Source organism: Callorhinus ursinus, unplaced genomic scaffold, assembly GCF_003265705.2.
Source record: "Callorhinus ursinus isolate GAN/ISIS: 27379988/994484 unplaced genomic scaffold, GSC_fseal_2.0 scaffold1, whole genome shotgun sequence".
Lineage (NCBI taxonomy): Eukaryota > Metazoa > Chordata > Mammalia > Carnivora > Otariidae > Callorhinus > Callorhinus ursinus.
In genome coordinates, this window is record NW_027397063.1 from 125,195,100 (window position 1) to 125,221,719 (window position 26,620).

The 26,620-nt window shown below is 38.3% G+C and overlaps 1 protein-coding gene across 1 annotated transcript in view; it reads left to right on the top strand.

Moving 5' to 3' along the window:
* Nucleotides 1-26,620, top strand: part of KCNH8 (potassium voltage-gated channel subfamily H member 8) — a 365,063-nt gene that overhangs the window by 323,569 nt on the left and 14,874 nt on the right. The window contains exons 12-15 of the mRNA XM_025870524.2: nucleotides 10,489-10,527; nucleotides 14,387-14,745; nucleotides 17,477-17,583; nucleotides 20,127-20,203. Of these exons, the coding sequence (XP_025726309.1) occupies nucleotides 10,489-10,527; nucleotides 14,387-14,745; nucleotides 17,477-17,583; nucleotides 20,127-20,203 (582 nt within the window). The remainder of the gene's footprint in view (nucleotides 1-10,488; nucleotides 10,528-14,386; nucleotides 14,746-17,476; nucleotides 17,584-20,126; nucleotides 20,204-26,620) is intronic.

Below are 26,620 nucleotides of genomic sequence, written 5' to 3' on the forward strand. Positions count from 1 at the left end.
TCACCAGACACTTTGTATCCAGCCAGCCAACCAGTTAAGAGAGAGAGGGTGGTGGCTGCCTTTGTATTACTGGGGGGCCAGCCCCAGAAATGGCACGGAGCTCTTCTGCTCACATTCCATTGGCCAGAATGAGTCATGTAGTTCAGGCTCAGTGCGCACAGCTTGGGAAATCTCACCAAGCTATGTGTCCAACGGGATGCATCCGTCCGGGTGAACGGCTGACCGGTTAGTGAACGATTAACCAGGCTGAACCATGGGCCCTTCTAGTAGGACCTTTCCATTATTTTTTTATTCCAGCTCAAGAAAACTTTTAAACATTGAGAAAGGTGTGCAACCAAATTAAATGGTTTGTTTTTGCTCTCTGTATGTGTTTTATTTTACGACTGTGTTTTTGTGTTGCCTTTAAACGAGAATGTCTTCTTCAGGAAACAGAATGGACACGCATGATACCACTTAGTAATTTGAGGAGAACGTGAGGAGCGGCAGATGAATGCAGCTTGCTGGACAGATGAGACTGCCATCGTTTTATGAAAACCTAGCCTATAGGAATATATATCTGCCAAATTCATTAATAAATAGGGTAGTCATACCTCAAAATATTTTTTTTCAGTTTTTCTAAATAATTTGCCACAGAATCTCTTTAATGGTACTTCTCCAAGTAAAAGTGTTTAAAAAATCTGAATGAGGGGCGCTTGGGTGGCTCAGTCGTTAAGCGTCTGCCTTTGTCTCAGGTCATGATCCCAGGGGCCTGGGATCGAGCCCCGCATTGGGCTCTCGGCTCAGCGGGAAGCCTGCTTCTCCCTCTCCCACTCCCCCTGCTTGTGTTCCCTCTCTCGCTGTGTCTCTCTCTGTCAAATAAATAAATAAAATCTTTTAAAAAAATTTTTTTAAATTAAAATTCTGAATGAATTAACAAAAAAGCAAGAGAGGAGATTCTTAAAGTCAGTGGTTTAGAGCCAGTGGCAAGTAGAAGTTACACCTCCTGAAGATCTAATGGAAATTACTAGGAAAAATATGACACCCACTGTGGGACTCCAAATGACTTATTTTGGAAGCATCTATATTACCTAAAAGTAGTATGACTTCACAGTCCAACTAAGGCCAAAATTATCCCTTCAAAGAATCCAACATGCCAGCTTCCCGCAATCCCCGAAGACACAACTTCACAAGCACAGCCTGATCCAGGAGATTGGAAACTTGAAGGGCCAGAATTGCTTTGCACAAACTCATGTAAATACTTGTGAAAGCATCGTCCTTCCAGTAAAGTCACTGGTGCATATTTTGCAATCATGAAAATAATCGCCTTAAAAAAATTTAATAAAATGTGGAGAGAAAAGTTTGTTCTGAAGAGAATTATCTCTACAGATTTCATGTGTGTAACTAGAAGAATGATGTCTTTGTATGAACCTATAAATGACTTAGCTCTTAAGTTTAGAATGCCTCACTCTAAGAAGTTATGCCGATTCTAAATGGATCTGCTTTATTCATTGTTCAGATTTTTATGAAGAGGAATTCCACAGTCGATACTGCTGTGATTTTGTCCAAACTTGGAAATGGCCATTCTGTAACTAAGCTGTCACGTGATAACGCTAAACTCTCAACCACATATTGTAATTTCAGGAAAGCCGTCATTACCTCACGTCTCCCCACAAACCTCTCCCCTAAATCCCTCAGCTTTTTTTTTAAAGATTTTATTTATTTATTTACCAGAGAGAGAGAGAGAGAGAGAGAAAGAGACCACAAGCAGGGCGAGCTGCAGGCAGAGGGAGAGGCGGGCTCCCCGCTGAGCAGGGAGCCCGACGTGGGGCTCGATCCCAGGACCCTAGAATCACGACCTGAGCCGAAGGCAGACGCTTAACGACTGAGCCACCCAGGCGCCCCTCTCACTGTTTATTTATTTATTTTTTATTTTTTTTTTTTAAAGATTTTATTTATTTATTTGAGAGAGAGAGAATGAGAGATAGAGAGCACGAGAGGGAAGAGGGTCAGAGAGAGAAGCAGATTCCCTGCTGAGCAGGGAGCGCGATGCGGGACTCGATCCAGGGACTCCAGGATCACGACCTGAGCCGAAGGCAGTCGCTTAACCAACTGAGCCACCCAGGCGCCCTCACTGTTTATTTTTAAAGGTTAAGGAAAAGTCTATCCTGGGATGAAACCTCAGGCTCAAAATACAAATTTACATAAGAAAAGAAATAAAAAAGACATACCACTATATAAATAACTGGGGAATGATTCCTTCACAGACTTTGGGTGAGGATGTTATTAGGAGAGACCAGAGAAGGAAAAAAGATATATCAGGCACATTTGATCTATGACAATTGTTGTTCTGGAGACTTCTTGGAGCACCACTGGGGGAGCAAAAATGCCAACTCAGACACATTTCTTCCTAAATTTCAGTGGTTTGTACTCCTTTTGTTAATTCTCACAAAGACTGTTCTCAGTCGATATATAATTAGTAATTATATAATTAGTAATATCTTCCTTACAGTGCTCCATGCATCACCTTTGAGTACAAAAAAAGGGTAACCTAAGAAGCTTGGCCTTCATCTACTAACTGTGAGAGTTTCTTCTTCACTTAGAAATTGTTGAATATTTGGTAAAAGTGTAAATGCTGTGAAACACAATATTCTTCATTCTTAAGTTTCACAGTGCTTTAATTAAAAAAGATATGCACTTGGGGGCTCCTGGGTGCGGTATTTAAGGATCCTACTCTTGGTTTGGGCTTAGGTCTGTTCTCACGGTCATGGGACTGAGCCCCACGTCCAGCTCCATGCTCAGTGTAGAGTCTGCTTGAGATTTTCTTTCTTTCTCTCCCTCTTCACCTCCTGCTCATGCTCTCTCTCTAAAGTAAATAAATAAATCTTAAAAAAAAAAAGGATATGCATTTGGTCATGTGGAAGCTGCCTATGACCACTCTATCATGGCCCCATATAGGCTTCTTCTTTTCTCTGGCTAAGTGAGCTTAACTAAGGCACTGTGGTTTAAATAAACAGAGTAGCTCATTTCGGTTTGCTGGTACAAACACTATTTTCAACATATAGGGATGTTCTCCTTTTTTGTTACAGTGTATAATTGACAGTGAGCTTCCTTGGCAGCAAATTAGGCATTTCACATTAGCTTTAGAAGTGCCATCGGGAGTTATGATGCGAAAACTTCTCATACCAAATTGAGCATCTTCCTTCAATGACCTGGTTTGGAACCAAAGTACTCAGCGTGTATCCTGAAACTCTTATGAAACCAGCTATTGTGTTTCCTTACAATTACATAGTAGCTGATTTTACAAGCTAACCAAGGAGCCATTGTACCCTAATCAGAAGCAGGTCATTGGGGGGCATGGAATCTCAGCTCAATATAATGAGTTTAAACTGCAAATTCTTTTTAGCACTGATTAACTGCTGAACTCCCAAATCATGGAGTTGGCACATAGCTCCTGAAGCCTGAAACCTTTAAAACCCTATGTCAGTGTGGAGAAATTTCTAGTTTTCTCACATAATGGTGTGTATTTTCCTCCTTTGCCTTTCTAGAATAATATGAACCACATATTTATAAGTAACTCTCTCTCCCTCAAAATCATCCTGCATTTTCCAAGTTCTTGAATAAGTATTAAGAGACTCTTTGGGTTTTCTTTTAATCCCAAAGCATTGTAACTCATACATTTGAATTTAGAGATAGGAAGTTAAAATCGTGCTTGAGTTAATTTGCATACATTATCAGTGTCTTGACTGTATGGACGATTTGAAAGTGCTTTATTTTGTTTAAGTGAAGCAGATAAAAAGTGTTGAGAGAGGAAAGAATAGAATACCAAGTCATTACTTTATGTAAAGTATTCCACCTAGTGTTGCACAAAGAAGAGTTCTGTGGCATGGGATGATAGCCCTCTGCTAGTACAGCAATGTAGGGAAACTCATGTTTAACAATTTTATGGTCTCTTTATTAAGGAGTCCTACATATATATTAGTTTCAGTTGGACAAATCCATCTGTGTGAATGTTTGGATATCCATAGCTAAAAATGGCCTTTTTCCCATTAATCCAATTCAAAGAAAACTTTTCTTCATAATCAATATATCAACAATAACATAACTAACATTTATTAACAGGAATTAATTACTTTTTATGCCAGACACTGGACCAAGTACTTAACAAATGCAACAATGTGAGGACTTTTTTCATGATAAGTCCCTTGTGTATCATAAAGTTGAAGCCATAGGAGACTTACATTGCCTGGCGGGCTCCAAATACTTTCAGTTTCTAGAGAAACGAGCTGGCTGGAAGGCATGGCACCACCTAGCGGTCAGCTCTGACAGGAACGTTGGGCATTATGGCCAGAGGGGAAGCAGGAAGGGGAGTGTGAACCGAAGGGATCCAGAGTTTCAGTGAAAGAACTGAGAGAGAGCACCTTCATTATCGCTAATGGAATAGAAAGGGAGGGGTAATTTTAAAAAGTCTTACTGTAGTTTATCAATATATAAGCTTTAAGGTTCTTGAAAACACAAAAGAATAATTATTTCTTAAGAATTACAGTTGACTCTTGAACAGCACAGGTTTCAACTTCATGAATCCACTTATACGTGGATTTTTTTGATAAATACAGTAGTGTAAACATATTTTCTCTTATGATTTTCTTAATAACATTTTCTTCTCTCTAGCTTACTGTATTGTAAGAATACAGTATATAATATTTATAACATACAAAATGTGTATTAATCAACAGTTTATGTATTTGTAAGGTTTCTGGTCAGTAGTAGGTTATTAGTAGTTAAGTTTTGGGGGAGTCAAAAGTTTTAAACGATTTTCCACTGGGAGTGGGGGTGGTCGGCACTCCTAACACCCAATGGTGTTCAAGGGTCAACTGTACTTTTGGGTGCTATACATTTCTCTTAATGTCCTCTGTGGCCAACTGGGTCTCCAAGATTTGTTCAGTTTACATTTATATGTAAATATAATCATATAATTAATCCTTAATCCTCAAAACAACTTTAAATATTATCATCATTTTTAAAAATTATTTATTTATCTGAGAGAGAGTGCGCGCACTCGAAAGACGGGGGGAGAGAGAGAGAGAGAGAGAGAGAGAGGGGAGGGGCAGAGAGAGTCTTAAGCCAACTGAGCTGAGCTCGAGCCCGAGCCCGACGGAGCCCTGACTCAGGGCTCGATCTCATAACCCTGAGATCAGGGTCTGAGCCGAAACAAAGTCAGATGTCCAACGAACTGTGCCACCCAGGCACCCCACCATCATTTTTCAGAGGAAGAATGAGAAATAAAATTCTTTAGGGGTAAACCATTCAAATTCACCAAATTATTTATCTCATTACCTATTTATCCCAATTACTATGCTTCCCAAGGTCACATAGCTAATAAGTGAAAAGACTAGGAAAATCCCAGCTCTTAGCCATTATGCTTTGCTATCTCCGAAATGGGTCCTCTCCACCCCACCCCCCGACACACATAATACCCAGAGAAGAGGAGTTTTTGTGGTGTTTCCTATACCATAGTCTCAGTGGTTGAGCTCTCCAGAACTAGAAATTAAACTCTAAATTCAAGTCTCGGTTATTTGACATGTGCTTTCTGCATCAGAAGTGATAGTATTTATGTAGAGGAAAAGACGTCTCCTCTAAGTTTGTCTTGACCTCAAGGCTCAGGGTGAAATTAGAAAAGTTCAAAATCATCAGTTTTTTAATTAAAATCTCATTTCTGTTTCTAAGTTATACAACAAGCAAAGGAAACATATTAGCTACTGTGTTACCCACTTAGGGTTCAGCTTCAAAATGTCTTTAGATTAGATGGTAGTGAACTCCTAGACTTTTTTTAGTTGAAAACAAGGGCCCCCTTATTCAAAGCCTATTCTTTCTCCAGAGCTTTCCAATGCTTCTTTCTGTCTTCCACCTGCCTTTGGTGTCATTTACTATTTCTTGGTACCTCCACTTAAGTCTACAAGAGAAAGAAGCAGATCAGAAATAAAAGTGAGACCTATTGATTTGCTACTTGCCATATCATATGACAATTATTTATGGTTTTGTAAAAATGGGCCTTTTAACGATGTGAGTTACTGAGTTATGTGGGAGTATCCTCCATTCATACTCTATCCCAAACAGCCACCAGTACTAGTAATGTTGCTGTCCAGACAACAAGATAAAATATGTGATGTTTCCTTTTTCTGAATGAGGACACATGTTCCTTCAATCTGCTTTGTGACTTAATCAATGTGGCATTATTAACAAAGCAGAGGATATCATGAATCACTTAGAAAGAAGAGCCTTGTAATTTGCATCTCATTTCCCAATTGAGCAATCAGCTGTAGATAACATTCCTACCAGAGCACTTTAGTGTCTTAGGAGATTCCAGAGTTGAGAGGACATTTGCACACTCACACAGGGGCTTGTAATTCCGACCTGCAAACCAAGTAAACCATGAGAATACCTTCCTTGGGCCACTGGGCCACTGGTTACAGTTTAGGATTCCGAAGCCTCTGTGGTGGGTTCCATTCCCATTTGCTTCCTTCCTACCTCATAGTAGTTAACTTCTTGGTGGTTCAGTCTCTTGGATCTTGAGAGTAAGGAAAGCTTATCGGCAATGCCTCACTATTACTGAAAAACCAATCAGCTTCTAAAGGTGAGGCATTAGCATCCCATGAAAGTCTAGGCCCCAAACCTTATCATCATAGTACTGTGTGTCAGAATTCAGAGACACTTTAATCAGTGGGCAGAAATAGATGAAACAAATCAAAGAGCTTGTAGCCCTGCTCAAAGAAAATCCTAAAAGCAAGAAAATTTACTACTGGGGAGTTTAGGAACTTAGGAAAAAAATAAGTTGAATGGGCAAGGTCAGGTATGAGCCTTTGAAAGCTCTTCTAGAATGTCTTCATTCAGTAACATAGACAACATTAAAGAATACAGTGGCATTTTTTACATCTATAATCACCATTAATTTTAGTACATTTGATTTCTGTTTGCAGTTCAAGCTCAATAGTAGAATTTTGAGAACTTCCTTACACAGTTCTTTTTTAAAAAGGACATTGTGGGGCGCCTGGGTGGCTCAGTTGGTTAAGCGACTGCCTTCGGCTCAGGTCATGATCCTGGAGTCCCGGGATCGAGTCCCGCATCGGGCTCCCTGCTCAGCAGGGAGTCTGCTTCTCCCTCTGACCCTCTTGGATCTCGTGCTCTCTCTCTCTCTCTCTCTCTCTATCTCATTCTCTCTCTCAAATAAATAAATAAAAAATAAATAAATAAATAAAAATAAAAAGGACATTGTGAATTTGTTTTGCTTTTTTGTAGCAGATTGTCTGAGTAATAAGAGACCATTTTCCTTCTGGTTCTCCATGCCAGTGAGCAGTGTTTTTTCAATGTAAGGGTCCTCCCTCTTAGTTCCCACTGGACTTACAGAGTGATAGAGTAAGTTAAGTGGTTAGGACCTGGGAATAAAAGAGGAAGAGAATTTATGCAGAAACGTTTTAAACCAACTCCGTATAGCTGAGAATGTGTTTCTTTCCTAGTTCACAAGGTTATAAAGCCTTACCTTATTTGTAATAACCTTTTGCCGAGACATGCCCCCGGTCTTTCTTGCCCACACTTGGCTTCTTCTGTCCTGGCAAACTGAAGGTACAATTCTAAGATCTGAGTGGGTTGACCCTTAGCCTTCTTTATTTCTCTCAAGACTTTATTGCAATGACCTTCATTCCTTGTTTTATGTCTGATTTAGAACATTTTATCATCCCAACCTGTATTACTTCAGTCTTTTTTTTAATCATCCCCATTAGAGATTACCAGCAGTTCTTTTGTCTAAAAGTTTTAAAAATTTCATGTGGGAGGGACTCAAATTGGATAAGACTGTCTTCTTCAAAACATCCAAAACCTTTGAGTCTTCCAGTTACTGGAAAAAGATACAAGATCTATAAACATTATCTATTCAAAGGTTGTATTGTGCATTTTTTTCCATGGGGGTAAAATGTCAAGAATGCATCATTTTTCTGGAGAGATCTGTAATTCAGAAAAGGCTAACAAAGTGCTTGGGTAACTTAGTATCATGAGATTTGGGGATCTGTTTTGTGGCAGTTATCAAACCTTATGCTAGATTCAATTCCGCAATATGTCAGGCATTTAGTCTTTCAGCTCAACTAACAGCATTAATTGCTGGAGGAGGCACCTAAGGCAACTTCTGATTCTGTGCAAGGTACCCAGAGAGTCAGGGCACCTGGCGTCTGGTAGGGTTCTGCCAGAACTCTAACCTGATGCATGGATTGGGCAAGTCACCTCATCTCCCTGGATGGCAATTTCCACATGTGTAGGCAGAGTTGGACTAACTCAGTGGTTTCAACCTTGACCTGGGGACCTGGTCCTACCCACCACCAACTGGAAGAGACACTCTGGAGTTGGTGCTCTGGAATCTGATTTACTTAGGAATGCTTCTCAAACATTCTACTGTCTCCCAGGTTACAAATCATTGTAGCAGACACTCTTTAGGGTGACTTCTAGCTTTAAAATACTGGGTTTCCATTAAACTAATATTCTCTGCAATTGGCAGAATCTGGATCAGCATGAAGTGTTGGTCAATAGAATGAATATATCATAGTACTCTTTTAAAATACGTGCGCTTAATGCCATATGCAAATGAAATGACTTAATCAGAGAGCCTATCACAGTAGTGCTGGTTATATGATGGATACTTCTTACCTCTAGGATTGCGATGAAAATTAGTGGACATAATGGCTGGGAGCATTTTTCAGGATGCTTGTCACATAGTGAACACTTAATGAATTAATAGGTGATAGGATGATAATAGCAGTGGTGTTGGTTATGAGATCAAAGTATGCCTCACGGGCCAGCCACATCAGTATTGCCTGGGAGCTCATTAGAAATACAGAGTCTCAGGCTCTACCCCAGACTTCCTGAACCAGAACCTGCATTTTAGAATGAAGTCCCCAGGTGATTTGTGTGCACATAAAAGTTTGAGAAGCACTGATACAGGAAAACAACCTTGGGATTCAGCAACTTGACAGAAGTCATGCTACCAGTAAGTAAACCAGGGAGCTAGGAGTCACACCCAAATCAAAAGACGCTGAGGCCAGTTTCTTTTTCCTACACCTCAGAGGGCACCTCTGACCTGAAGCTGTTCAGGCTTCCTAAATCCCACAGGGCTTTTTGTTCTCTCATCCAGGCTGTAACTGAAAGGCTTTTTAAAAAACACATTTTTGTGTCTACCACAGTAGCAACAGCACTGTAATTTGGGTTTTCACATTTTTAATTATTCAGCTGTTTTATTTGTCACTATTTAAGGAATTATTACAAAACTTATGTCTACAATGCTTCTGATTAATGCATATTTAGGCAACTAAGCAGATGTAGAATGGGTTGACTTCTTTGATAAAATTAAACATTGATGAAACATGTATTTGCACAGCAATAATGATGCCAGCATTTGTATAAATAATAACACATCTATTTCCCTAATCATCTAGGAGAAAAAAAAACAACAACAGTGAGAGTTGACAGAATTACTAAATATGTCTCACTTCCTAGGCAGATCATTTTTGAGTGTAAAGGTTTTTTTTTTTAATGTGAATAAAGTTATGCTAATTTAAAGCATCTATTTACCACTTTAAAATGAAAGAAGTGTCTGCGCAAAAAACAATGTAGATGAGACCTGAAGCATGTTTCCAGGATATATCATAAGTTCCAGATCTTCTTTGTCCAGCATGGAAAGCTGCATGTTTTATAATGGACTCCTCCACAGTACTGTAGTTTGATTTTATATAAGATGTAGTCTGAAGCCCAGCTGAAGTAATTCTACAACACACATTTGTTTTTCACCTTTAGCATCTCTGATATTGGGGTCTCTCTTATCATTGATGGCATGTCCCAATTTGATTGGCAGGATTTTTTTCTTTTTGTAATCAATGGAATCTTAAATTTGATCAAACAGGAGATCAGGATCCCCAGTGAACTTAATTGTAGTCCACAAGAAACATCATGGTGAGGAAAACAAATAGGACAGAAAGGAGACATCACCCCCACCCGTATTCAAGTAAGAAGGGGAGGTGAACAGATGGAAAGAAATTAGATTAAATAAGAAAAGATTCCACAGGTTTCTGTTTTCACAGAGCCAGAGAGAAAAATCACAGAAGACATGAGAATTTAGCAGAAGGGCAGGAAAAGAGGAAAATGGGAGATGGAAAACAAAAGGGGAGCTAATAAGGCATCAAGATGGAAAATATAGCCAATACGTCCACTCTTTTGATCATTTCCTAGGTGTGACATTCAATTTGCTACTCCCTTTTCTTAGTCCGAACACTGGTCAATAGAGATCCCAGAAGCTGGGCTGAGGGAGGCTTTTTCTGCATCTTTTAGGAGGTGTTTTTCCTTCTGGCCCATCCAGGTGGATCCATCATCCCCCACACTTTCTCTCCCCTGCTTCCTACATTTTACCCAGTCCCAAACCACCTGGGAAGGCTTAAATGATCCTCACGACTTCTGTTTGTTTGTTTCCTCTTTCAGGTGATATCAAGATTATCGAACAAATCTACGGTCTCACAGGTATGGCTTTTTCCAAAGAGCAGAACATTTATCTAAAATCTGTAGGATTTCCAATAAATCTGCCTCCCACTTCAGGGTCTTATGTATTTATTTTCTAATTTCCCTCATACACTTCCCAATGAAATGTATTGATTGACTTTCTGGACTTTGGAACAGAGAAGTATTGAAACTCATCTCTCTATTTAAGGGTTATATGGTCATTGAAAAGTAGTCGTCACCAGAACCTGCCAAAAGTAGTAAGATCCTGAGGTATTGATCTTAAAAATACATTTATTATGTTTAAAAGTAGTAGCCAAATGTTTTCTTGTAGACTTCCAGTTGATGGTGCAACATGAGTATCCATGAGGTATATAAAAAGAAATGGTTCAGAGATATTCTGGAAGTGGTTTCACTTGAACACTTAAGGCAGTTCCAACTTCTAAGAATCCTCCAATTTCACAGAAAATTTTCCTAAGAAACAGTGATTTATCAGATTTATTACCTAGACTTGGACTACCAATAATCCTGGGACAAGAACCCTATGAAAAGCTCTTTGCCTTACTCAGTACTCTCCTTGAAGAGGAACCCAACACCTTTCACACACGTGTATACCCACAGACACACATACGTGCAGAGAAACACATATCCAATTACATAACACATGTCAAAGACATTGATAATTTACTGAAGATAGTTGGGGCTGTGGGGGTGCAAACAGAGTTTACTTTTAATACTATTGAGAAACTTCTTAACAGCCCTTAAAACAAAGTGCATTCAACTGAGTTTCTGTCTGGCAGTAGCTGTCTTTTCTTTCTCATCTCTACAAAATCCCTCCTCAGGAGCTGGCAAAATGTTATTATGTTTCAACTCTTCTCAACAGGCCGCCTTTTGTCACAACTACACCCCTTTGCCCCCAGGCCATTCCTATATTCTCTTTCTCATGAAGAAAAATTTAGCTTTCTTTTGGATTTTCCAATTTGAATTCCTCACCCCTTCGTAGCACTCTGAAAATGAAGATTCCCTTCTAAGAATGCAACATCTTTAACTTTCAAAAACATTATTGTGTATAATTAAGGTTTAGGTTCATTTACAATAACAAAACCACTAGAATAATAGGGGCTTCAAGGCAATAGATATTTATTTCTCTCTTGTGGACAAGGCCAGAGGTGGGTGATATAACTGTGTCAGTAGGGTCCTGAGCTTTCTTCTTTTGGATTCATTATCCTCAATGCATGGCTTCCTTTTTTAAGATCTTCTCATTATCTAAGATGGCTGCTGGAGATCTCTCCACTTTATCAATAGTCCAGACTAGAAACTAAAAAACCAAAAAATATGAAAGTGCAGCATAGAGGCTCCCCTCTTTCCAGACATCTTCCTAAAAGTTCCTTTTAACCTGTCCACTTGCATGGTATCTCCCCAGAACTTTGCCTCCTGGTCAAACCAACTGGCAAAGGAAGCAGAGAAAGGAGATCTTTGGGCAAGGTGCATTGCTAAGAGTTCTGTTAACTAGCAAGGAAGGGGAGATTATGTAAAAAGAGGTAACCAACACTCTCTGTAGCACCTGCCCTGAGGCAAATGTTTCCATTTTCTTCATGATCATCATCATCACCACAAGGGCAAGCATCTATTAAGTACTTCCACTGCACATTGCCAAGTGTTTTAACGTCCATTATCTAATACCTATTTCCTCACACTGTTCCCAATTTACAGGTGAGGAAACCAAGGATTTAAGCAATTATATTACTTGACCAAGTAATAAGTAGTAAGTCTCAGGACTTCTAGGACTGTGTGACCAAAAGTCTATGCATTCAGCCACTAAACTTTTTTCTGCTTCCCTTGTCATCATGACAGGTTTGATTGAATCTAGTCACCTGTGAGTTCAAAATGGCTATATCCCAGTAGAATGTCATGAGCTAAATTAGAGATTCTTTTGACTATGGGGATAAAAACCTCAGTGCCCTCATGGAAGCATTTGTCAGGGGGAAATGAAAGGGTGGGTCAGAAGAGAAGGGGGAAATCTGTAGTCGAATTTTATGGCAGTGTATACATGGGTGAATCCAGCTACGCAAGGGAAGCAAGCGTTTCTGTGTAGATGGCCTGAAGAAAGTAACCGGTACTCCTGCATAGAGGCTGCATGTGGGACTAGGTGTTTAATAATCTAATAAATTTGGCTCCTCTCTGCAATAATGTTAGGAGGAGTAGTTAATTCTTCGTATAAGTACCATTGACTGCCTTGATCACAAGAGTCAATATCTAAGCAATTTGCCCAAGGTTCCAAGTCTCCATGATAAAATGGAAGTATGAAATTTAAACAAGCTTGTAGAAGTAAAAACACTATAGATTATTAGTCAGAGAATTCTCCTAGGGCCAGCGGAGCCTCCTTGAACCAAAGGAATGATTAAATTGCCAATACAAATGTAAACAGAAGTCCAATTAAAAGAATTCACTCATTGTTTTTCATTTCTTTGATAAGTTTGCCCTGTTGTGTCTTTAACTGGATGAGCTAATTTTTCTATTCTACAGTGCTACCAAACAAATGTTCCCCCACAATTCCACGTGGGTCCAACTTTTGTTATAAGCACAGAATTTTAAAACACTGTGAAAAGCAAAAACAAGTAAAAGCCAAACCATAACTATCCCAATAAAAAACTAATGGCTTCACCATTAATTAAAATAATCATATCTAGTTGGAAAGATGAATCTAATGCCATTTCCTCAAGAAATTTTGAGCCATTAAGATTAAAATACAAGAAAGCTTCATGAGTAAACTAACTATTTTGCTTAGGTTGGCCTAAACTGAATGAATCGGGCTATTGCCTGTAAAGTCACCACAGGTTCAAGTTCATTTTTTGTTGTTGTATCTATCATTGTAACTGTTACAGGAAAATAAATATATACCAATAAACCAACTGTTTCTTAAGATGATGGAATAACCATGACAGCTCATGAGATTTAAATAGCACTCTTAGATCTGTTCAGTTTGTTGTCTTATTTCTCTTAGAAATTATTGATGAGCAGGTAGAAGCAATTGTATCCTCAAAAGAGAATGAGGCACAGAAAAATGAATGACCTTTTGGAGCAGGGAAGCCACATCTGGAGCAGAGCAAGAAACACCCACTCTCATAGTGACTCCATTGCAGGCCACTCGCTTAGCCTTTGCTGTCCTTTCTGCCCTGCTTCTCCATCATTACCTCCATTGCCTTTACCCATCCTCTCCCTTGCTTCTTCTTAGTCCAAAAGTTTGAATGACTCCAGCCAAGAATCTAAGATGGGTTTAGCAAGACTTCTCCTTCCCTTCCCAAAGTTCTCAAGGGGAGCAGACCAAATGGTTTGCTCCATTTCCTGCCAACTGACATCTGAAAATAAAAATAACAGGAAGCAGAGTAGCTGCAGATGCTGCTGATCTTACTCCATCTATGTGATCCAAAACAGGGAAGATTTTTATTCTCAAAGATAACATTTTTCTGGTTGATCTGCACATAAAGTTCCACTAAAGACCCTATGAAGACCTAAAACTGAAAATGCCCTAAGACCATGTCACCATATACTATTACAGATGACAGGCTGAGTAAAATCTGGATGCAAACCAGGTAAAACGCATGTTTCACACAGCTCCCCACCAAGACAGTTTAAAAAGACCAAGAGAGGCATTAACAGGCTGACACCAGGACAGCAAAGAGGGTAAACCTGGGGAATATCTCAAATGGGGAGACACTGAACCCCTGAATAAATAATAGCAAAATCTGCAAAGTCTTAAGTTTTACTGAGAAGTAAGTTTCTAAAGGATTTGACTTTGCTTAGGTGGGCCCACCAGCATGAATGATCAACCTCTCAAGCGGTCTTCGTGATCTGTACTAATCTATGTTATCCATTGATTTAGTCAGAGCCCAAGGGAAATGGCAGCATCAACAAAAAACTCCCGTCCATTGTGGAAGATGAAGAGGAGGAGGAGGAGGGAGAAGACGAGGAGACAGCCTCCCTCTCTCCCATCTACACAAGGGGAACATCCTCTGCATGCAGTAAGAAGGTTGGAAGCAATAAAAGCTATCTAGGCCTAAGCTTGAAGCAGTTGGCCTCGGGCACTGTGCCATTTCACTCACCTAGCAGAATCTCCAGTTCACCTTCCCCCCAAAACAAACAGGAAACTGACCCCCCTAACCAGGCTAAAAGGAAAGAGAGAAACTTGAAATTGCAACTGTCAGCTTTGAATAGCGCTGGACCCCCAGACCTCAGTCCAAGGTAAGAATCACATCATGCAATTCTTTCCTAGTGAAAAGGGCTGCCTTTTGTCCAAGTTAGTACCTAGCTAGTAAATTATCGAGCCTCCTGGGCCTCTCAACCACACAGGGTCCTAGCCAGACTTCTTCAACTTTCCTGAATTTTGTGTGCAATTTTTGCTTCTACATGGAGGTGTGTACAGTATGAGAATAATTAGTGTTAGTTGTATTCTCAAAAGGGTCCATTAAATATTCAGAAGTCCTTCTCTACTCCTATCATCCATTTAGCTCTACCTATTATCATAAGTGTGTATTTCTACATTGTAATTTTATAATTTATAGATTTAAATGAAAATAAAAGATAGAACAAGGCCCATTGATGTGATTCCCTCAATGCCTGATCTTACCAAATGTTTTATGGAACAATAAGTTAAAATCATAAAGGAAATGAAGTGTTGATGTTCATTTTCAATATTATTTTTTTCATCATGTGGACAATTGAAGCTTGGTTTTATTTCTGGCCTCTTCTGTATGTAACATGGAATGGCTATACTTTTAATTTTAAAAATTCACTTTAGGATTAACTAGAGGTGATTGAGAGAGTGAAAAATCCTGACGCAGATAATGTGAAAGGAGTAGTCTATGGTGAATACAAGCAATAGTAAAAAATCACATCATAGCTGAGTAATAAGTAGAAGCAAGAAAAAAAAATGGAACGCTTCCTATGTGCCATGTTCTCTGCTAGGTAATTCCACATTCACTGTTGCATTTAGTCTCCTCAGGAAATCAGGAGTCCTGTAAGGTAGTTCATATTATCTGTACTATGAAGATATAAGAATTGAACTATTTTGTGCAAAATCTCAGAGATTAAGTTTGGAAATCTGGATTCAAATTCTGTTTTTCTACTTGTAAAGCAAGTGATATTTGTCAATATATTTAACTAGTCATTTGAAGGACACAATTTATCCATTTAGAGAGAATATTTTTAAAAATAAGCAAAACAGACTCAGTGAAAAGTAGGTGGACATTAAAGGTTCAGGAATTCCGTTGAGGATGGTAATTTAAAAACGTTGCCTTATTCGTCTCCTTCCTAAATTTTTAATAAGAAGAAAGATGGAAAAGAAAGGTTTATATACAATTGATCTTATACTTATAAAAAGATTTTGAGAACATACATCAAAATGCTGACAGTAGTGATGGATTACAGGTGATTTTTATTTTCTAATTTTTGTTACTTTTATGTTTAAATTTTCTACAATAGACTTAATATTTTTTAAATAATGAGTGGGTTAGACATTATTTAGCAAGGGAAGAAGACTAGCCAAAGTCTTAATAGTCCTTTATATGTAATTCTTTAACTCTTGGTTTTGTCCAGGTTCAGAGTAAAGGTGTCATCAAAGTTATTTAATGTGATGCTATAATCATTAGATTAAAACATGTTAATTCTAGATAGAGTGGTGATTTAATATGAATTCAGATAAGAGGACTTCTGTAGCTTAAGGCTTTGAATCCTAGAATAAATAAGATTCTAAATTCTATAGTATTTCTATCCAACAGAAATATAATATGAGCTAAAATTGTGAGCCACAAATGTAATTTTTTTTTTACTGAGGGATGATTTTATTTTATAATTCAAACTTACAGAAAAATGATAAGAACAGCACAAAGAAATCCCAATAACTGTTGCTCAGCTAGACAATTTGTTAATATTCTCTCCCATTTGCTTTTCATCTGCTCGCTCTTGCTCATTCTCATTCTTTCTTCATTTTCTCTCTCATGATCTCTCTTTGTTCTCTCCATTTCTCTCTCTATTCTTTTTTATTTTTTTATTTTATTGTTATGTTAATCACCATACACTACATCATTAGTTTTTGATGTAGTGTTCCATGATTCATTGTTTGCATATAACACCCAGTGCAAATGTAATTTTAAATTTTCTAGTAGCCACATTTTTAAAAAAGCAAAAAATAAATAAATAAAGTGAAATTTAATTTTTTTTAAAGATTTTATTTATTTATTTGACAGAGAGAGAGACAGCAAGAGAAGGAACACAAGCAGGGGGAGTGGGAGAGGGAGAAGCTGGCTTCCCGCTGAGCAGGGAGCCTGATATGGGACTTGGTCCCAGGACCCTGGAATCATGACTTGAGGCAAAGGCAGATGCATAACAACTGAGCCACCCAGGCACCACCTGAAATTTAATTTTAATGATATATTTTATTTGACTCAGTATGCCCCAAATAATATAATTTCAAATGTAAATAATATTAAAAATTTACTAATAAAACCATTTCCATTTTTTTTACTCAAATCTTCAAAATCCAATGTGCATTTTATTCTTACAGCATATCTCAATTTGCATGAGCCACATTTCAGGTGCTCGTAGCCATATAAGCCTAATGGCTACCATAATGGATAGCTCAGCTTTAGAGTATGTAGAATTTAGAAATTAAGACAGTATTTTTAAGTCTTCTGGAAATACTGGAATCTGGGGTGCCTCGATGGCTCAGTTGGTTAAGTGTCTGACTTGTGGTTTCAGCTCAGGGCATGATCTCAGGGTCATGAGATCGAGTCCTGAGTCAGGTTCCTCACCAGTGGGGAGTCAGCTCTGGATTCTCTCTCTCCCTCTTCCACCACATGCCCCCATGTGCAGTCTCTCTGTCTAAAATAAATAAATAAAATATTTTTTAAAAAAAGAAATATTGGAACCCATAAATATAAGTGCACAACTAACCAATGTCCTTTATTTTAAACAGGATTGTTGATGGAATTGAAGATGGAAACAGCAGTGAGGAAAGCCAGACTTTTGACTTTGGCTCTGAACGCATCAGGCCAGAGCCCAGAGTTTCCCCTCCTCTAGGAGGTAAGCTCTATATTTAGCCTCTATCAAAGGGTGATATATCTTTTTAACTTGTAATGTTTGGCATAAGCACTTTTTTGCATTTTCTACATGATAGAATTTTACCAATGCCATGGAACAATTCAACTTGAGTCTGTGCCATCTCCAAGTTATTAAGATATAATTTGTAATTGTTCCTCTATCCAAGCTAGATGTTCTGCCATTTACCAACCAAGGTAAATGGTGTGTCAGGAGACTCAAATTTCTGCTATTCATTAGAGGGTGACCTTGTTTTCTTATTATGAATGCAGACTAGTCACAAAAACAACATTACCCAGAGGAAGAGCTGTGTTGGTTGTACACTGTAGGAATATTGGTTATTTTTAACCAACTTATTGATGAGAGATTATGTACGTGCATTTTGTCAGAGAACAAACAACTTCAGAAGGATGTAAGAAGGTTGGAAATGATGGAGACCTATGTGAAGCACTACCCTCTAGTGATGGTGAATTAATGTAAGGGTACCCCCAAACCTAACCCAGCCTCCTCTCTCTCCCTTGCCTTCTTGAGTTCATTGCCCATTACAAGGAATATATCAACATAATGAAGGCCAGAAATGATAAGTAAATTCTAAAGAAGACACACCTGTAGTTAATAAAGAGAGAATAATGAGCAAGCATAGGCTATCCAAAACAATTTACCAGCAAACTACCAGATGAAAGCTAGCAGTCCCCTGCCAACTCTGTCCTCCCCTTCCCCCTCAGCTCTGGGATCCTTATGTCAGGATCTATTACCGGTTAGTGAATATGTCCATGAACAAAGCCAAACCCAATAAAAAATTTTGAATGTACAGTCCTGGGTGTGTGTCTCCTTTTGGTAGAATACCAGTATTCCATCTCAATCAACAATCCCACTTCCTGGTAATTATCATCTTCTAGGGAAGTGGAAGGGTCCTTGTAAGTCCCTGGGATAGGTGGGGGAGTGAGCAGAGGAAAGGAAGACAGGGAAAGAAGGGGTGCAGATATCAGTCAACAATCCTGATTCATTCATTCAGTTGACTTACCTGTGTTGATGTTACTCTGGGGAAAGAGGCACAGAAATCATAGTTACAGTCACACTGATGTATCTGCTATGCAAGTTGATGGTAGGTTCCAATTGGAAGTTTTCCTTATTGACTAACCTAGACCTGGAGATGATACACAGAGCCTCACCATGTCCATCCACCTATTTCTGGTCCCACCACCTCCTTAGCCTCCTCTTCTTTTCCCAATATCCACCCCTATACTCATGCACTCAAGCAACAAATTTTCTTGGCTCTATCTCCTAAACCCTCAATTCTAAGACTTTGTGTCCTTACTGCCAGCATACATTTCTTTGCCACACCCATCTCTTGCATGCATTGCTACCAAAGTCTCTTCTGTGGTTCTGCTCTCCATACAGAGTAAATTTTTAAAAATACAAATTTATTCTTATAACTCTGATCCTATACTTAAAACCCTAAGATGGCTTCCTGGTGCCCTTAGTGTGAAATCCAAATCTATTGCCTAATTGTTTTCTCTTTTCCCAGCTAGACTCTAAGCTCCATGAGGGTCAATTATATTTTTTTTTTCATTGCTCTCTCCTCTAAAGGAGATTTAGCCTACTGTATATTTTCTCTAGTCATTCATTGAATTAATAGATTAACTTTGCAAAATTCTTTGCAAAATGAGCTTTTACTTTTTTCTTCCACAACTTCTTTACCCATAATTTACCAGAATTAGCGTATTATGAGGGTCACATCATTTTATATAAATACATTTAAATAATAAATATAAATAAATTATATATATATATTCCTTTCCACTCCAGCTAACAGCAATTCATCCTTTCCACTCCAGCTAGCAGCAATTCATATATATATAAATATATATATATATATATATATATATAAAATTCATTCCTTTATACTCCAGCTAGCAGCGATTCATCTATACTTTTGTCACTGACAGAAATAAATGTATTTGGAAGAGTAAGGTAAAGAAAAAGTGGAGATAAGAGAACCAGGAAATGGGAGATAGTATCTTTTAGAGCAACAAGGGAGGAGATAGGAAACCTGCAGTGGAGTTTAGCACCTGAAATAGAAGTGGGGGGGAAATGTTCTCATGGGCACAGGAATTAATATTTGGGGAAAAAAGAGGAGGAAAAGAACACCCTTATTCTAGGGTTTAGGCATTGACTGTGATATGTTTTTAGAGAATGGTCAAAAAAGAGAAACTGTGCCATCTTGGAACGTGGTGGTGAGGAAAGGGGAAGTTCAGGGGAAAGGAAGATTTGCCATGGACACATCCAGTCAGTGTGGTCACAGTCCCCACCATGATGTATGCCTAGTTTCAAGGAGTATATCAGGCACGATCCAGAGGATTACTAGAAGCATGTCCAATCCCAGGGAGACAGAACCTACAGTGCACAGGTGTCAGGCAAAGGTAAAGGTAGTAGCTTAGGCTTCCTTCTCCATTCCAACTGCCCCAAATCCTCAAATATGAGGTTTATTGCTAAAAGACTCATTCTGAGTGTGTTCTACTTTTCAGACCCAGAGATTGGAGCTGCTGTTCTCTTTATCAAAGCAGAGGAGACCAAGCAGCAAATAAATAAACTCAACAGTGAGGTATGGAGCTTTCTTTTTCTTTGGTCATGCTGGAATGGTAAGAGCTATAAATCCTAGTTACCAGCAAAAGCGGTACAGTAGAGTAATTACAGGCATGTGCTCTGGTGTCAGACCACCATGGCTGAATTCCCGCTAAGCCTCATATGAGTTATGTGACCTTTCACAAGTTACTTACCCTCTCTCATGCTCTATTTCCCCATGTATAAGAAGAGGACAATAATTACGCCTGCCTTATGGCCCATTGTGAAATTGAGATAGTATAGGCAAATCATTTAGCATAAAGTTAACACTAAATAAATGATAATTATACTAATTAGCATCATAAATGTATTGACACTTGATGTAACTGGTGCTTTTTCGCTTTTTTCTTTATCTTCACCTTTTGGAATGTACATAATTTTCCCAAGTCACAGCTGTAAATCCACACACTGTATGATTTTCCTTTGACAATGTGAGCCCATGGTAGATAAATTAAAACCGATAACCACTTGAAAAACAAAATATTTCCCCAGTGTGATTTGGTATTCATGATTGCTTTTCTAGTGAGATGACATAAATCTTTTTATCTCGCCATATATTGAAATAAAAAGGGCAAGTTAAAATACCAATGGCCCAATTATTCTTCCCTAAAGAATTAGTTTTTCCTTATAGGAAATATCTGATTTCTTCATGGTTGAAGCTTAAGTAAGAAAATCTTATCCTTTACACATAATTTAATTTGTAGTCTTGACCCTTTGGTGCATTAAAACCCACTGACAGGCAGAATGAAAATACAAATTGGTTTCAAACTGTAAAATTATCTTCCTTCTAACCTCCTACTTGTTTTTTCCTCGGATCTCCTATAATGTAGCAAAAAAAAAATCTATCTTTTAAAATCCAAGCCTAATTTTTCCATTTCACTTGTATCCTACTGCTCACCCATGTGATCATTTGATTGCTTTATTCTTCATTTATTCTATTCCTTGTTAGTAGTAAGCAGAGAAGAATTGATAATGAACATGGGATGTACTGCATAATAGTGACTCTTTAATAAAAAGGTCAATCCCCAGTATATGTGGGGCGTGTCAAGTATTGTATCCAGTTTGAGAACATGGCAACAACCTCATTCTGATATTTGCTTAAACATTTAAGATATAAAGAAATTGTTCATTGATGTGTAGATTTCATAATTAGCTGGCTAAATACAGAACAAAAATCAGAAAAAGAATAATGTTGGTAATAACCTACATTCACAGAACAGTGAAGAGAGTTTAAAAGATGTAGGGCAGCAGCTAATATTAGAACGCTTTTGAAAACATTGCCATTGCTTTACGGCAACAAAGAAAGAGTGCAATTCTAAGGAAATTGTTTAAAAATAACAACAAACTGTCACCGTGGGGGCCATGGGCTGTGTAAGACAAATGCCCCATTTCTGAAAAGGTTTGTAGGTAAGAGTTAGAATATTTCCTCATTTCTGAAATCTGGCTGGCCCAGAAAGATACTGTGGCGAAGCCGACAAGGGGAAGCTGCGCGCTCCGCCACAGCGGGCTTAAGACATAAAACACACTAGTAGAGAAAGAGAATAAGCTTTGGAGAAAGAAAAATATTCAGATCTCTATTCATAAAATCAACTGTCTGATTTCAGCAAAGTGTTCACCTTCCATAAGTTCAGATTTTTCTTCTCTCAAGTGGTAATGATAAAATCTGCAATACAGGACTGTTGCAAAGACTTAATACCATATATAAAGCACCCAGCATGATGTCTTCTGTTAATAAGGGGTCAAATACTCATTCTCTTCTTATACAGGGTTATACTTCCATTCAACAGAAGGCAACTCTCAAGTTAGCACCCCCTGCTCCCTCCTGCCCAGTGCAGAGTAGTAGGAGAGAATTAGTCTCAGTGCTTATGGGGGAGAAAATGAAAATGAATGGATTTAAGGGAAACATTTGATCATGAAAATGACTACTTTTTACCTGAAACTTTTCTTTTGTTATGAAAATACTCAATATAAAATTAGAATAGAAAATGATAGGGCAGTGGCGCCTGGGTGGCTCGGTCAGTAAGCGTCTGCCTTTGGCTCAGGTCCTGATCCCAGGGTCCTGGGATTGAGCCTGAGTCGTGTTGGCTCCTTGCCCGGTGGGAAGCCTGCTTCTCCCTCTCCCACTCCCCCTGCTTGTGTTCCTCTCTGGCTGTCTCTCTCTCTCTGTCAAATAAATAAATAAAATCTTTTAAAAAAAGAAAGAAAATGATAGGGCAAAATGTTTATATTTTAGTGCATTTTAGCTAAATAGTTTGATGGGATAGGGTCACTGTATTAATGTAAAGAACACTTGCTCTGTAAGACTTAGAGATTTAAGGGCAAAAACACCCAGTATGCCACTTTAACAATGCTTCATCATTACCTGATATTATACTAAACATGTAAATAGCAAAATGATTATGAAACTAAGCAGAAAAGAACCTGCCAAGCTTAGTGGAAACAAAATCATAGCCAAATCTTCATTTTAAAATGAAAGAATGCAAGTGGCTTGTTAAATCATCCTTGTTCACCAAAGGGCATTTTGGCTGGAATGCTCTGATCGCCACTTTTTAGCATTTTATTTTGTATGTACACAAAGGAACCAGTTAATATTAGACCATTTTAATCAACCCCAAACCTTAACTATATTCAGAAGAATGAAATGTATATAATAACATTTCTAAACAAAAAATGGGCTTTGTAGAAACAACTTACATTGACCTTTTAAAGGGAGAAGCCTGTCTTTTCATACTATTTATTAACTCCTTTTTTTTAAACAACTTTCCTGAGATATAATTAACATCATATAATTCATCCACTTAAGTGTATAATTTGGGGACGCCTGGGTGGCTCAGTCGGTTAAGTATCTGCCTCCAGCTCAGGTCATGATCCCAGGGTCCTGGGATTGAGTCCTGCATCAGGTTCCCCACTCAGCGAGGAGTCCGCTTTTCCCTCTGCCTGCCTCTTCCCCTGCTTGTGCTCTCTCTCTCTGGCAAATAAATAAATAAAATTTCTATAAAAAAACATTAAAAAATAAAAAAGTGTATAATTTGAAGGCTTATTTAGTATGTTCATAGAGTTGTGCATTCATCACCATCATCAATTGTAAAACATTTTATTACCCCACAAAGAAACTCCATATCATACAGCAGTCACCCATAATGCCTGAAGTTCCCCTACCCTCAGCCCTATGAATCTACATCCTCTGCCCATAGATTTGCCTCTTTTGAACATTTCATATAAATGGAATCACACGATATGGTCCTCTGTGACTGGCTTTTGTCACTTACTATAATGTTTTCAAAGTTCACCCATGTTGTGGCATTTGTTTTTATCCCCAAGTAATATCCCATTGTGTGGATATACCACTTCTTGCTTATTCATTCATCAGGTGATGGACGTTTATGTTGTTACCACTTTTTAGCTAATATGAATGATGTTGCTGTGAACATTCATAAGACATTCACACAAGATTTGTGTGGACATGTTCTAATTTCTCTTGGGCAATTAAGTGGAATTGCTGGGTCGTATGGTAACTCTATGTTTAAACATTTGAGAAACTGCCAGACCGCTTCCCAAAGCAGCAGTTGCACTTTACATTCAGTAGATGAGGATTCCAAGCTCTCAACTTCCTTGCCAATGATTTTTTATTTGTTATAAGACTTTTTTATTATAAGCATACTAGAGCGTATGAAATGGTATTTCATTGTGGTTTTCACTTGCATTTCCTTGATAGCTAATAATATTGAGCATCTTCTCATGTGTTCATTCTTTGAAAAATTGTCTGTTTGGATCCTTTACCCACTTTAACATTGGGTTGTCTCTTTGTTACTTAGTTGTAAGAATTCTGTATATATTCTAGATGCAAGTTATGATGTGCATTTTTCTTCTCCCATTATTGAAGTTGCCTTTTTGTTTTCTAAACATTTTTCTTTGAAGCACAGACATATTAATTTTGGTGATATACAGTTTATCTATTTTTTCTTTCATTCTTTGTGATTTTGAGGTCACATCTACGAATTTGTATCATGAGATCAGTGAAGTCTCCTTCAGTCAAAGAAATAGAATCACAGTAACGGAAGTTGCTCCTTACCTAAGAGTTGCTTTACTACTTTTCTAAATGGCTATGAAAATTTAGAGTTCTATTAATAATTCACACAGGAAAACCTACATGAGTAATACCTTATGGTAAAGGGTAGTCCTCAGTCCTCCGAATTAGTGTTATTATTATATCTTCTTGTTGACAATTGGTTCAACCAAAATGCACTGACAGAATTGCCAGACCATTCCAAGATCTGACTGTACAATCTCTTTTCTTCCTCATCATGATCACATATACATTTTTGACCATCAATTCTCAAAAGCAAAATAAAAAGAAAGGCTGTACATTCACTTTTTGACATAGAAAAACAAAATCCATTTACCTGCTGACAAACCATTCTGCATTTTTCATTTTAAAACATAAGTATTATCGATTATAATGCTATATTTTGTGGACATTAGCTTTCTAAACTGGAATATACCCAACTATTTAATGATTTGCAGGACACTTTTGGCTTATTTTCAGTTCTTGAGCCTATATGCATAGGTAGATTTGTACCTCTCATGAGAGATTTACTGATAATACATACATACATACATACATACATACATACATACATACATACATATATACCCTAAAGAATAGTGAGGATCTCCCAAAAGAAAAAAAAATATGCCACTCAAAATTTATCCTGTGAAGTGTGAATTTAACATGGATATAGGTTTTAGATATTAGCTATTTTTGTCTTCCTGGCCTGTAGTTACTTATATATAGGCCTCTTCTTATTTTGAGTAGAGGGACTAAATGGAGTAAGGGACATATCAGTAAGGGTTCAAGGAAGACCATTGCCACATTCCAAATGGGCAATTTGAGCAGGGTTGAATAAAGAGAGTATTTACAAAGAAGTTAGCTGAGTGTAGGGAAACCACAAAGGATATTGCTGTCCCTCCTACTGTGGGATAATAACAACAGAAGTTCACTACAATTCCTAGGTCTGAAGGTGTCAGAGTAGAGAGTAGTTATACAATATTGAGTCTGAGGAAGGTGGGTGGAGAAGGCCACCTGAAAGGAGCTGTGATCTTTTGTTGGGACCCTCCATGACCTTCTGCCCACCTCAACCCTGCAGGGAAGCAGCCAGAGGAACATATACCCCGACTTCCCTCTCCTACCTCTCTTCGATCTGCTGATGTTCTACAATGGCCAAACCCAACCAGAAGCCAAAGAGCCAATGAGCCTGTTGATGGAGTTCATACATGTCAGCCTCCAAGGAGCAGAATTGGTTGGAAAGTGGATCTATTCTAGGAATAAAAATGGGAAATATTCAGTAAAATGAGTTACTGTATATTCAAGCACATACAGAAAATGTCAAATGAATTTTAAACAATTGGTTATTAATTACTTATTACTAGTAATTAGCCAGTTAGTGGTAGCTAGTTATTAACTGGCTACTAACTGATAGCTTCAGAATAACTGGTTATTTTTTAAAAAGATGGATATGGGTGTTTCCCCACCCCCCCATATTTCCTAAATAATTTGGTAAGTTGAAATATTTTTTAAAGATTTATTTATTTTAGAGAGAGAGAGAGCAAGTGAGAGAGTGCAAGCAGGGGGGAGGGGAAGACAAAGTCTTAAGCAGACTCCATGCTGAGCCCAGAGCCAGACGAGGGGCTTGACCATGAGACCCATGACTTCAAGACCACAACCTGAGCCAAAACCAAGAGTCTGGTGCCCAACCAACTGCACCACCCAGGAGCCCCATACGTTGATGAATTTTTAAAAGAACATACCCCTCTGCCACTTTCCATTCATCAATAGGAAAATTAAGTTCAATAATTGATCCAATCCAGCAGCTACAGATAGTATTAGAATTTTTTTATAGAATCTTATGGTTGAAAGAGATTACAGGGAACTTTTTCTTTCTTATCTTCCCCTAATACATGGATTTCCCCCTTTTAAAAATGAGAACATCATACATCTTTCAAAAGGGCTCTGATTCTGCCTCCAATCGCCTATTAATTCTCTTGATTCTTGCATGATGAATGCCAATTCTTAAGTCCCTTCTCTGAGCTTTAACACCCACTGTCTAACCTTGCCATTCAGTATTTGCTTTTATAAACTTCTCCGTTACTTTCATGTGTACATTTCTTCCTTTCCCAAGACTCTTGTAAACTTTTTTTTTTAAAGATTTTATTTATTTATTTGAGAGAGAGAATGAGAGAAAGAGAGAGAGAGCATGAGAGGGAAGAGGGTCAGAGGGAGAAGCAGGGAGCCTGACGTGGGACTCGATCCCGGGACTCCAGGATCATGACCTGAGCCGAAAGCAGTCGCTTAACCAACTGAGCCACCCAGGCGCCCTCTTGTAAACTTTGATTATAT